This window comes from Ailuropoda melanoleuca, chromosome 7 (assembly GCF_002007445.2).
Source record: "Ailuropoda melanoleuca isolate Jingjing chromosome 7, ASM200744v2, whole genome shotgun sequence".
NCBI lineage: Eukaryota > Metazoa > Chordata > Mammalia > Carnivora > Ursidae > Ailuropoda > Ailuropoda melanoleuca.
This window is the reverse complement of record NC_048224.1, coordinates 18,792,266-18,805,206: the sequence shown is the minus strand read 5'-3', so window position 1 is coordinate 18,805,206 and position 12,941 is coordinate 18,792,266. Positions and strand designations below refer to the sequence as shown.

The 12,941-nt window shown below is 47.5% G+C and overlaps 1 protein-coding gene across 3 annotated transcripts in view; it reads left to right on the top strand.

Annotated features, from left to right (window-relative positions):
- Positions 1-12,088, top strand: part of MOB3B (MOB kinase activator 3B) — a 207,962-nt gene extending 195,874 nt beyond the window's left edge. For all 3 annotated transcript variants that reach the window (XM_034663993.1, XM_034663992.1, XM_034663994.1), the window contains exon 4: positions 11,112-12,088. In XM_034663993.1, coding sequence (XP_034519884.1) covers positions 11,112-11,141 — 30 coding nt within the window. In that variant the 3' untranslated portion in view covers positions 11,142-12,088. The remainder of the gene's footprint in view (positions 1-11,111) is intronic.
- The last annotated feature ends 853 nt before the right edge of the window (positions 12,089-12,941 follow it).

The window sequence follows — 12,941 nt, the reverse complement described above, 5'->3', positions numbered from 1 at the left end:
CTCCCCCACACCCCCCCCCCGCCCCCATGAAAAGGCCAAGCGACAGAAGCAAACAAGAGAATTTCTTACCCTGTATTCCACCCACATCCAGTCTTCAAAGAGCTGCAACCTGATAGGTGGCCACTGAGCCATTTTGAAATCTGTCACAACCCTCTGAGGGAGTGGGTGCATTCAGCCACCCTTTGCTCATCCCCAAACCATGGACACAAGGAGCGTCTGCCAGAAATCAGTCCAGCTGTGCTGACACAGGCAGGGTGTGGGAGGGAGGGAGTCAGACCCATATGTTGGTGTGGACCTCAAGTCAGGCAATGGAGGGCATGGGCCAGCAGAGATGGGAAAGAGGGCAGGGCAGCTGCCAGCCGGAGAGGCCAGGGCTGTGCCTCACTGGGGTATAGGGAGCGTAACTTTGAGCAGGAATCAGATTGGATGCACACACTGTCATGGTCAGGAGTTGATAGTGAGCCAGCAAGAACGATGGCATGGGGCGGACGTGGTAGCCCCATCTACAGAATAAGTCAGGACGTTCAAATGCACGGAGTGGCAGAATGGGGCCCTGCGGGGCTTTGGCGAGGAGATCTGGAGAAATGCAGTGATGATGCAACATTTTGATTCATGCGCTTGCTCTCATGAAGCCTGGTAAGGCAGCCTGTCTCTCCATATGGAGTGTGTCCATAACCCACCTCCTGTGGTTAAATGAGAGAGTTTCAAAAATGTGCAGCTCTGCCTTTATGAGAATCAGTATAAATCAAGAGACTGAGTATGTTTACATAAAGTGACTTATTTTTAATGCTTGCAGGATTTGGGAAAAGAAGAGCAGTTTGATTCTTGTATCATATGAATAAATATTCTCTGTGGGTGGCGGGTCTGTGTGTTTATCTATCCATACATATGTATACATGTACTTGGAGGCGTGCATATATGTGCGCACACACACACACACACACACACACCCCTCCATTGAGGAACGCCCTCCGTTTCAGTAATGTGGGCTGCTGTTTAGGAACAGAATTAATCAAATAAATATTGTTCTTTCCTGTTTAGGGAGGTCTGGCCTGCGATGTTTCTATTTTTATTTCTTTTGGCTTATTTGCCACTCACATTCCTAAAAGAAAGCAGAAAGAACATTTTTAATTCCTGTGTGCTGGTTGGAACCCATGTATACTTTGAACTGGGAGAATTCTTTTAAAAATTCTGTAGTCTGGCTGCCCTGCCTGCCTTACAAGAATTCAGACTTTGGGATGCTAGCAGGGCCCAACTGTGGGCCTCTCATGAATGGTTCCACCAGCCACGTCCCTGTTCCATGGTCAGCGCTGGCTTTGTATGCCCCCTGACTCAAATAGACTCAGCTCAAAGTACATGCAGGTATGAAGAAAGATCTGTTCAGCACCGGGCCTTGCGATGTGGTGTAACTGGTCAGGAAGACCGGTTTTCAAGTTTCCACCTTGGCTACCCTCATTACTAGCAATGTGACTTTGGCCAAAGTACTTAACCTCAGTTCCCTCATCTATAAGATGAGGCTAATAGCACTAGGACTGCTGTAAGGACTGAATGAAATAGGGGCGCCTGGGTGGCTCAGTCGTTAAGCATCTGCCTTTGGCCCAGGGCATGATCCCAGGGTCCTGGAATTGAGCCCTGCATCGGGCTCCCTGCTCTGCTGGGAGCCTGCTTCTTCCTCTCCCACTCCCCCTGCTTGTGTTCCCTCTCTCGCTGGCTGTGTCTCTCTCTGTCAAATAAATAAATAAAATCTTTAAGAAAAAGAAAAGGACTGAATGAAATAATGAAGGTCTGGCCAGCATCAAGCACAGCATCTGGCATAGAAAAGGTGCAGAAAGTGATAGACACTACTCTATTAGGAACACAATGTTATTGACTCATTGAAGCTCTCAACACCATCACTCCATCTTGTTCACTCCATCTTTTGTGACCAGACTTGCATTCAGTCATTCATTCATTCATTCATTCATTCAAGGTAGTTATTCTGTATGAAGCCTTGTTCCAAAAATAATTGAAGGTATCTGGTGTCAGTCTCCCACTGGAATTCCTTCTCCCAGTTCCCATTAAAAGGACACAACTACGTTAAGAAAAATAGCTTTAAGAAAATGTTTAGGCCCAATGCTTGATCCTTGTGCAAGCCACCTGCTCTTTATTCCCTGGTCTTAAGCTGCCCTCCTGAACACAAGCTTCCTGCCCTGGAGAGAAGCTGCATCCTCCTGCTTCAAAGGCCCTGAGGGTGAAACAAGCAAGTGCTTGGAGCAGGAGAGGTCAGGGGGAGGGTGCCACAGAGATTCTCTGAGGTGGGCTCAAGGGCTGTGGTCCTAAGACAAGCAGCCTCCCTGTGCCCCGAGGGCAGGCAGGACCTGCAACCCCTGCCCCCCTTGTTTCCACTGTCAGCAGTCCAGCTTTCCCACAGGGAATGGGCGGCGGAGTAGATGGGGTATTTTGCATTTGCTTGTTTGTTTTTCTTTTCTCCTGGCCTGGGGATTTCCCTTCATCAAGCAGCCTGCTGTTTCTCCTGGGCTCCCCCTCCACACTGCCCTTCAAGCAGAACTGCAGGGCACTGCATCCCGCTTCTGAGGGAGAGCTAGCTGCCAGACCACATTCTTCGCAAACAGCTTTACAGCCTCTGAGATCCTCTTTCTCTCTTGCCTTTTCCTGAGTCCTGGTCTCTTTCTCTCAATCACTCTGTCTCCCATTGAGGCAGCGTGTAACCCTCACAGACCTGTAAGCAGAGCACGAAAGAGTCAACAGGAGCGTTCTGGGCAGGAGAAGGGCATGGGGCTGTCCATGCAGAAGAAACGAGTGTGCAAAGATACAGAAACAGCCAGAAGCAAGGTGTGTGCAAGGCAGGAGAGAAGGAAGAGGTAGATCTGGGATATGTGCAGTCTTTTTAACTTGCTGGGACTTCAGCCGGTAGGAGATGGAGATGAGTGGAAGCACGTTTTATGCCTCTGTGGATTTTCCACAGCGCCTTTCCAGCCAGTGCCGTTGATGATACCGGCGGGGATTAGAGCGTGTGCCGCACACTGGAATCACAGGAAATTCTGAGTTCTTCAAACTGGATGATTCGGAGACAAGAGCTGACTTTGATTCTTACAACCTAATGCCTTAGCAGGATACCCCTTCCTCTTCTGAATGGACAGCCCCTAGAGCCACACCTGCCCATTCCTGGAATTCTTCCTCATAGCGTCAAGGTCCTGAAGAAACCTCACGGAGTCCTTCCCTGCCTACAGTCAGAAATGACCTCAGGCTGACCCACGCAATCTAGCTGACTTCAGTACTCACGCTCCCTGTTCCTCCAGGAAAACTGCCAGTCCCAAAGGGACTTGCTTTTGCTACCAGTGGGTTAGATCTGGAGATAAGGAAATAGCAAATAATCGGCTTGATGTCCAGTGTAGCAACATGCCCTGCGGGAAATGGGTGTTGGCAGGAGCTGAGGACCCTGGAGGGGCAGGGGGATTGCGGTGGCTCTGGTGAAATCTTGGCGCAGACGCCACCAGCACAGCTGTTGGGAACGGAGAAGGGAAAGGGGCAAGACTCCTAAGAGAAATAGAATTTTCAAGACGGTTAACGTTTTCAAAACACCCACTTTTGAGGGGAAGAAGAAAATAGCCAATAATGAAAGAAACAAATGGATAATAGGGATACGATTTGGAGGTTTTCAAGTCTCTGAAAAAAATGGCATTTGTAGGTTGAAAGGCACCGCAGAAAGCTTGCTTTCTGGTCCGGTCAACACCCGCAGAAGGTCCAGCCTCGCTGTGGGGAAGGAAATTCTTCCCGGTGGGTCCCCCATACCCTGCCCCTGCAGCCCAGCCAGAAGCTTCAGGCTGCAGTTCAAACCCCTGTTCCCAAGTCTCTCTGAGAGGAGACTGGGGGCTGATGAGAGGCGGGGCCTGGCCGTGCTCCAGCCCCGGGGGTGCAGGGGGTCCTGGGGGGCTGAGGGCGCGCTGCGGGCCGTGGGCGCTGGGCCAGGGAGCAGTAATCCCCACAGAGCGCAACACCTGCCTGCTTCATCCTGGTGGACGCACCGTTCTTCGGTGTTCTTTCAGCAACCACCCCCTTAACATAGCGCCTTGTAAATGGGTAGGTGAAGTTCCGGTACCCGAGAAGGGGAGGGCGTCCCTGTGTCTGTGCGTCCTTGTGCGTGTGCGTGTGCGCGTGCGCGCGCGCGTGTATGTATAGCGCTCCAGTGTTCTTAGCCAAGAGGCCATTTACTGCCCTCTTAGGGCCAAATCTAACACCAAGTTGTGTACTTCAAACTACTCGGTTTTAAGCCATTGGGTTTTTAATGGTGGCCAGTGGGGGGAGGGGCCCGTTTATATAAAGGTCATTTCCAGAAAGTTTTTAGCCCAGTGTTCTCTCCTTACCACACTTCGGAGCCTTCTCCACCCACCTTCCTTTCATCTCTTTGTGCTCCCCTTTTTCCTCAGTTATTTCTTTATTTCCACAATTTCTTCCTCCTCTTTCTCCTTGTTTCTCAGAATTAGCAGAGTTGGGGAATTTCAAACAGTAGGCTTCAGGATGAGTTGTTACAGCACCTCTCTCCCTAGAACAACAAAAGGCCTCACTGCTTTTATTTCTCACCCCAGCGGAGGAATGGAAACAGCATGTTTTTAGTTTGTTGGCTTGTTCCTGAGTCCACCGGGTGCAAATCCTGATTCTCCCACTTGTTAGCTCTGTGTACGTGGGCAAGTTACATCAATTCTCTGAGCCTCCTTTTCCTCATCCGTGTGATAGAAAAAGCAATGCCTACTTCACAGAGTTTTGAAAAGAAGTCCACAAAACAGACATAAGTGCCTCTACCACAGTAGGTACTCAACACGTTTTTCCCTCCACCACTCATTTTACTGGGTCTGTAGACCTAATCATTGTTTTTTTTTTTTCTTCATTGGATTTTAGTCTAATTAACAAATATTTTTTCAGCACCTGGTAGGTGTCAGGGCTGGTGCACCAGGGCCCAGACGCAAGATGTGCTTCATCTCTTCAGTGGCAGCCTTTGCTGGAGCCGGGAAAGGAATAAACTGTCACAGAACAATGCAGATGGGTGCTATGGGCACCGTGGGAAATCAGAAGAGGAGCACCCAAGACTCCTTGGGGGCAGGGTGAGGAGGGAGGTGGGAGAAGGTGTCCCTGAAGAGGCCACACTGCACAAGAGCCTTGAAGGATGTTGGAGTTGGGAGAAAGGTGTTCTGGGAAAAGAAGGACTAACAAAAGCATATACACGAGAGGATTCTGGATGCCGTAAGTTCAGCAGGAGAGAAGGAGAGTTGGGGAGTGACAGGGCAGCAGAGAAGTTGGGGGTCCAGGTCAAGAAGAGCATTGAACGCTAGGGTTGGGACTTCATTTGAAAACTGTGCAGAGCCGCTGAAGGAGTACCGGTTAGGGAAAGCCAATAACACAGGACGGGTGTTAGGGGAAGCACACTGAGCCAACTTGAGACATCCTTTTTTACACAAATTGCCTCTCTCAGATCAACACCAAGTGTTCAGAGCCCACAGGCCAGGCTGCTAGCTCTGCCGCTAATGATTTCGCCATCTCAGGCTACTCACTACTCTTGTGATCTGGGTTTTCAGTCTCTGAGGTGAAGGTCAGAGACTAGACAATACCCAAGTGTCCTCCTGACTTCAACAGTAGTCTGTGATTCTGTGATCATGCTACCATTTTAAATGGTAAAATTAGTAAAATTGCTATGGCGACTGACACCTAGTATACGTCAATGTTTTCCCTGTATTTTATGTGCAAAGTAGATCACTAAAACGTGTGATGGGATGTATAGTAAGCTATGAGTCAGTTGGACTCTGGTAGTCATGGCTGGGTCAGAAATTCTTTGTGTGACCTAGAATAAGTCATTTTACTTCTCCTTGTGATCACCTACTCCCTGCCCTCTACTACCAGTTCTAAAAATGGGTAAACTGACAGATAAGAGTAAATTTAGACTTTTGGAGTTCATGCAGGTTTGTTCTCCGGATATCAAATACCTGTTGCAATGGCTAAGAAATATCATCTCTATTTCAATTTGAAAGTGTTTAGATTAGAGCAGAAGAGCTTGAATTCTTATGTAGATATGCTGGTTTCATCCACCACCCCCATTCCACACAAAAGTAGCCAAAAGTCATTTTAACTTTATTTTTAAAACTAAATATGATTTCAATTTAAAGGTTTGGTCTACTTCTATTTTTGGGTTTTTTTGTTTTTTGTTTTTTTAAGATTTTATTTATTTATTCAACAGAGATAGAGACAGCCAGCGAGAGAGGGAACACAAGCAGGGGGAGTGGGAGAGGAAGAAGCAGGCTCATAGCAGAGGAGCCTGATGTGGGGCTCGATCCCATAATGCCGGGATCACGCCCTGAGCCGAAGGCAGACGCTTAACTGCTGTGCCACCCAGGCGCCCCTACTTTTGTTGTTTTTTTTTAAATTACTGGAGCTTATTTTCTTAGGAAAAAAAAATACGTGTATTAAAAATACCTCAAACTCCAAGAGGATATGCAAAGGGCAAATGTCAAGAAGAGAACACACACATCATTTCATTCACCCAGAAATACACTCATCACAGTGGACTCATGTTTTGTTTATATTTTTCCCCCAAATAATTGTATCAAACCATATATACTGTTACATGACTTGACCAAAATATTTCTCATCCTACATTAATATACAACAAAGTTGTAAGGGTCTTCTCAGATTCAGGCAAAAATGAAATGGTGAATTCCAGTACTGGTAGAAAGTGATATGATATGTGTGTGCAAAGTGATGGGGTAACCCGAGCAGGGAGTTAATGAACCCTTTCTGGGAGCTGATAGTTGGATCTTGAAGGATGTCAATATTTGCCAGGCACGGAAGAGCAGAAGGCATTTCCCAGATAGAGGAAACAGCTAGAAAAACTACTAGAAACCTTGATAGACCCTGTCCTGTTGGGAACAGGGGAGGAGTCCAGCTGGCCTGGTGGGTGTGGTGTGTGAGTGGGTGGGGGTTCAACAGGAGGTGAGCGGAGGGTGCAAATCTGTGTTATGAACAGCTTTGTTTGCCAGGCCCTGGAGTACGAAATTTGTTCTGTTGACAGTGGGGAACCAGGGACTTTACAAAATCAATTACTTCCTTACATTAAAGCAAATAATACTGAGTGAGCCAACCAAAACACAGCTTTACTCTTTCCTTAAGGATGGATTTTTTAAAATCCAGGTGCTTAAAAACATCTTCCTAGACAAGCCAAATACAGTGTCTGTGAACCTTTCTCAAAAAATTCTCATCACCTCTGCAGAAGCTTTCCAAGACCCTTTTGGAGTTCTTTAGGTCTGCCTTAATACATGTTGTGTTTAGATCACTCCTACAAATTCATTCTTAAAAAACAACCTGGGTAGATGTTGTTTAGGCCACTCGCCGCGATAGGAGGGAGTGTGTTTGGTTCTGCTAGGTGCCTTGGGGAGGGCTTTGATGATGACGAAAGCTTTGGAAGCCAATATTAGCCAGTTTTTTGGTTTGGTTTGGTTTGGTTCCCCCCGCCTCCAACCAGCACCAGTTATTTCTTAACCAGCTCGTTTGCGCCATCCAGTGGGAATGTGCTAGAATACAGCTTTGAAGGGTGGCTCTAACTGAGATGTTCTTCCTTGGGGAAGATCTGGGAATTCCTGGTCTGCTATTTCAACCATTCTTTCCCTGTAAGAATGTTACGACACTTCTCCATAAACAGCTTTTCTCCTTCATTTAGAGGTGAGAAAGTATTTGCAGTGAGGAAAGCACCAGTCCTGGCTTTTCACAGACTAACTCAGTGGCTTTAGATAAGTACCATGTCCTCTATCAAAGTGTTCCCGTGTGTGTGTGTGTTTAACTTCCATATTTCTAGTGTCTATAGTATTTTAGTGGCATAACTGTTTTAGTATTTACCCAGTGCACCTGTAATTCCAAGTGGCATCCCTCTGGGTAATGAAAAAATATCTTCGACATTTTGAATATCCAGGAATGACTGCAACCATTTATAGTGAATATATGTCCATTAATATATGTCAATATCATTTGAATGTATCTTCATAAGAATGTCTCAGAGGCTTTAAACCACAAATCACATGGTGTGAGTGGGAAGAGCTGGCCTTTGCCCTCAGCTAGACCTGAGTTTAAGTCCCACCCCTGCCACTCTCTGTGTGACTTTGAGAAGATACTCTCTGTCTCTGAGCCTGTTTCACTGAGCACGGCCAATGTCATCTCACAGGGTTAGCATGGGAGTTACGGGATGTAATATCTGCAGAGCTTTGAGGGGCACCAGGGCTAAGGGAGAGCTGCACTTCGTGGGACGGAAGTGACTGTAACTGGTTGGACTCCGCAGACTCCCTGTTCTACAAGAGCAAATCACTTCCACTCTGCGGCCTGGATTCCTCTGCGCTAAATGGGTCATAGCTCCTTCTGTCGGAGTTCTACAGGTGCATTGACATAACACCTCCCCTGCCCCCACCAAGCACCTAGCACCTCATAGGTGCTTCACAAATGCTAGTTCCTTTCTTTCCAAAAGTATTAACCTATTGCAGATAATAACAGAATTAGTTATAAGGCCAAACTGTGTTCATCCCGACATCTCTCCCCTGCCAGTTGTCTCTCTTGCTATCTCAAATACTCACACACACGTACACCTTTGCATTCCCACCTTATTTTCCCCATCTTTGTTGTCAAAAGTTAACCAAAAGCACGAGAACTTTTGGAAGCTTATCCAAGGGAGAGCAAATTCATTATAAGATTGTCATCATTTCTTTCCAGTCCTCACACCAGGTGCATGGGTCCATATTTGAGCAGATGTGCATTTACCCCCCTCCCCCCTCCCCCCCTCGTGGCCTGGCCCCTCAGAGGCTTCAGCCACAGCAACACCAGACCACGGAGGGCTCCACCTCGGCCACTCTTCCCCTCCTTCGCCCCCGGCTATCTAGTCCCCTTCTCCTCACCTCACATCATCAGACTCCTCCTTTAAATTTTGGGGTCCCTCTAAGTGGATACATAACCAGGGAAGTCTTCTCAAGCCCTTTCTTGCCCTGGCATGAAGTGGTTGTTGCCATGTGTGTGCTTCTGAGGAGAAGAAATTAATATGTATTGAGTCCGGGCATATCTTAATATATTTAACCTTCCCGGTCACCTTCTCAGGTAGTCTCACAGTTCCATTTTACAGATGAGGAGACTGAGGGCCCATTCATAGCTTCATAAACAAACATCTATTGAATATCAGTTGTCAGGCACTGGGACTAGAGCAGACACAGTCCCTTCTTTTTGTGGCTCTTATAGCATCTGTCATGGGATGAATCTGGGAGGCAGGAATGAAGGAAAGAAGAGACTATTCGAGTTGTGAAGAAGGCTGCTATGAAAGGCAGAAAAGAGGAATATGCCCTATCGCAGAGCTTAGGGAGGGGATCCCTAAAGAAAAGGCATGTCTACTAAGACCCAAAGACTCAGGGAGGTCACACAGGTAGGTAGTGAGGGGCAGAAATGGGCTCTGACTGTGGCTGGAGTTTGGAGCTACCATACCTCATGGTCTCCCTTCCTCCAAATATTTGCATTTGTGTCTTTGTCTTTTAGTGTGTGATCTACGTTTCTTTCTCTCTGGTGGTTTGTAGCTCCTTGCGAACAGCAACCTCATCTCCCAGGCACCTGGTACATCCATAGCACAAGTCACGAGTAGAAGGAAGTGGTCATTTCGTGTTTCAATATATGTATCTGTATGTGAGTGCCTGTGTTTAATAATACTATAAGGATGCAAATGTGCCTAGAATATGCCGTGTATATTCTGTCATTTCTTTAACCAACGCATTGGTATGGTTTTCTAATACAGTCTCTAAGCACCTGGGTGCTCCTGTTCTCAAACTCCTTTTACTCCGATGTTTTCTATACTATACTGGGGTGATCCGGGGTGAGCATGTGAGAGAGGGGGCAGCAGGCATCAGCTCTGCAGGACGTGGGGCTTGAAAGCAGCTCATTCATCTATATAAAATGATGTTAAGTGTGTCCTCTCAGATGCTGCATGGCACTGGGCTCCTTCCCGGCTTGCTCTCCAGGCCATTCTTGGAGCTGAAAGTGGAGTGGCCATCCTGTGCCAGGCGCTGTGTTGGGGCGGGCAACACAGCGGATTGCATGTGTGGTGAGCCCATGAGTGTTCTTTTTCTTGACACGCGGTAGCTCACTATCCAGTAGGGCCCACAGACATGCCCACGGTCCATGCATACACACACAGACATACAAACCAGCTCACTGTAAGCCAGACTCCAGGCCGGAAACAGTGGAAGACGTGGCAGACTCCACGTTGGCTGGGGCAGGAACAGCAGAAGGCCCCCTAGGCATCTTGAAAGTCCTCTTGCCTGAGCTGGGAAAATGAATGGCAATTAGCTAAGTTCAAGAGGGCAGGATATGGTTGGAGCAGGCCACAGGCAACGGTCTCACCAATGCAGCAGCCCAGAGAAAGAGAAAAGATGGCACATTGGAGATCAGCAAATGCTCCCAGGAGCCAGGCAGGTGATGGAGACGAGGGAAAGGCCAGGTGGGAGCATGTCAGACACATTGTTATATTCTTCATGCCCATTCAGAAAAGTCCTCCCTCCCACTTCTCTTGACTTATACCCACTTATGCTATCCTTCATTTTTCCATCTTCGTTTGAAACATAGGTAAAGAGAAACTGTTCTCTTCTATAAGAAAAATAGCGATCTAAATCCAATGATCATATCAATCAGTAAGTGATACTTGGCTCCAGTTGCAGAGACAACTGGGAGTAGTGGGGACCAGGGCCAACTGGAGAGCACATTGTCCCTCTGAAGAGGACACGTTCTTCAACTCCAGCTGTCCAGTGGCTCCAAATCTTATGATTTTTCAAAAAAGTGAACCACCTGGAGTTTTGGCAAGTGAGCCAAGTTTTTTTGGTTTGTTGTTGTTACTGTTGTTGTTGTTCTTAACATTGCTTGATTAAAACAAAAAATCAAAAAACCAAACCTGCAGACCAAATGGAACACGTTTGCATGCTGAGCCTTATCCGTGGGCCGTGCTTGCAACTCCTTGTTCAAAGGCTCTAGAGGTCGTGAGGGTGCTTTTAGAATCCTTCAACAAGTCGTTGCTTATAGTTACTCCTAACCATCCTTCTCTCCCTGCTTTCCAGAAAGAGATGACGAGCAGGATGTGTCACTAACGCCCCACCTTACCCCCGGAGCACAGAGGAAAGCTCTTTCCTCCTGGAGTCCTGAGCAGGGAGACCTCCCTGGCTGAAACGGCACGCCTACTTCAGGAGCAGGAGAAGTGGAGACAAGCGGTGATTCCTGAGAGACGTTCCCCATTCACCCCGTGTGCTCTTAACCCTCTGAGTGCTGCTAGCCACGACCTGTGGACCTGTCCGACCACAGCGTGCAAGAAGGACTGCCCCCTCGCCCTTTCTGGCTCTGAGTCACCCCGAGGAAGTGTCTGCACTTACGTGCATGTCGCAGCTCTGCCTGTGACCTGCGGCCTAAGCTTTACTGGAATTCAGGTTTTGAGACTGAGACACTCATTTGTACTTTGCCACTTCTGTCTTGTCAACTGGCCGACTTTTCTGTAGCGTGTTTTCTAAGTACTGGGTGAATTTTGGAACTCTGGGTGAGCAGCAAGTTTTTCTCTAACAAGCCTTCCTCTCAAAGCTCCCACCCTGATCTGATTCTGTGGTTTAAATTCATGCAGGGCCGGGTAGCCACAAGAGATCGGAGACCCACCCCGCCTGCAGCCTCAACAGTTTCCCTAAGAGGCAGTTTTTTCAGGGACCACTCCGTGACCCCACACAAACCTTAACTACAGCGAGGAGACTGGTCGCTAGCAGAAAGCTGGTGAGTTACCAGTTCACTCTGAACAGAATGTGTTTTTTGCAACCACACCATTCCTTGTCTCTTCTATTCAAGATATTTTCTTCCTGCTTCACAGAGGAGAGGAAGAAAAGGAAGTTGTCAGTGACCAAGAATGATCAGCAGAAGCCCTGAGCCAGATAGATTAGTGCAGCTTTGTTCTTGACCAAAGGCGAGGGAGTTGCGGCTGTCTCCACATAATACTAAAATTTCAGTGAAAAAAACAGAAGTGCAATTGGTTCTTCAGTGCACATAACTCAGGCAGCCAGCTCATTGGCTCTCTGAGCAACTCCGTCCAGTCCAGCCTGTGTTTGCTTTCTCTTCTCCTACACCCCACCCTCCTCGGCCGGACTGTGTTGTGGCACAAAATTAATTTTTGCCCCTATGATTGTGCCACCGTTGCCAAGGTAACAGTGGAACCGGAGCTAACTTCCTTCTTCCATTCCTTCCCGGTTTTCCCGTTCCAGTCAACGGAATAGCGCATTCTGTGTGACATCCTGCCTTTTGAAACCCCAAGTGAGTCTTAGTTGAAGAAACGTTCGTTGCCTTCTCTGCTTCATTCACGAGCCTGGTGGCGGTCCTGAGAGCCTGTAACGAGGGGGTGATGATACTCCCAGCGATCTTTTGCATTTGACAAAATAGCATTTGGTGGAGGGAAGTAGATAAGAATGTATTAGTGTAATTTTAATGTAACACCAATTAAAGAATAACTAAACAACTCTGATCTCGTTTCATTATATGTAATGTGTTAAAGCCATTCGTGGGGCCACAAGAGCCTGGAAAGCATGAAATCTTTCTTTGTCCAAAGAAAGGGCTGACTGTCTGGGCGCTGTGGCATCCTGCCCTGACCCAGCAAAGCCACCTTTGCTTCCCGTCTTGTCTGAGTCGTCTCATGGAATCCAAATGCTGCTACCTCTTTCCATTGTTGTGCTCTGGTCAACAACAAACATACCCTCTCCCCTTTTTTGGCTTCCTGAGTAACTCTGAGAGAACAAGATAGGCAAAGATTCTTCTCAGCATCATTTTTGGCTGAAAGAATATCTGACTGTCCTAAGGATCCAGAGAACAAAGAAATAAGACCCACTCTTCCCAAGCTATGCAATACGCGCTAAGTTGTGTGG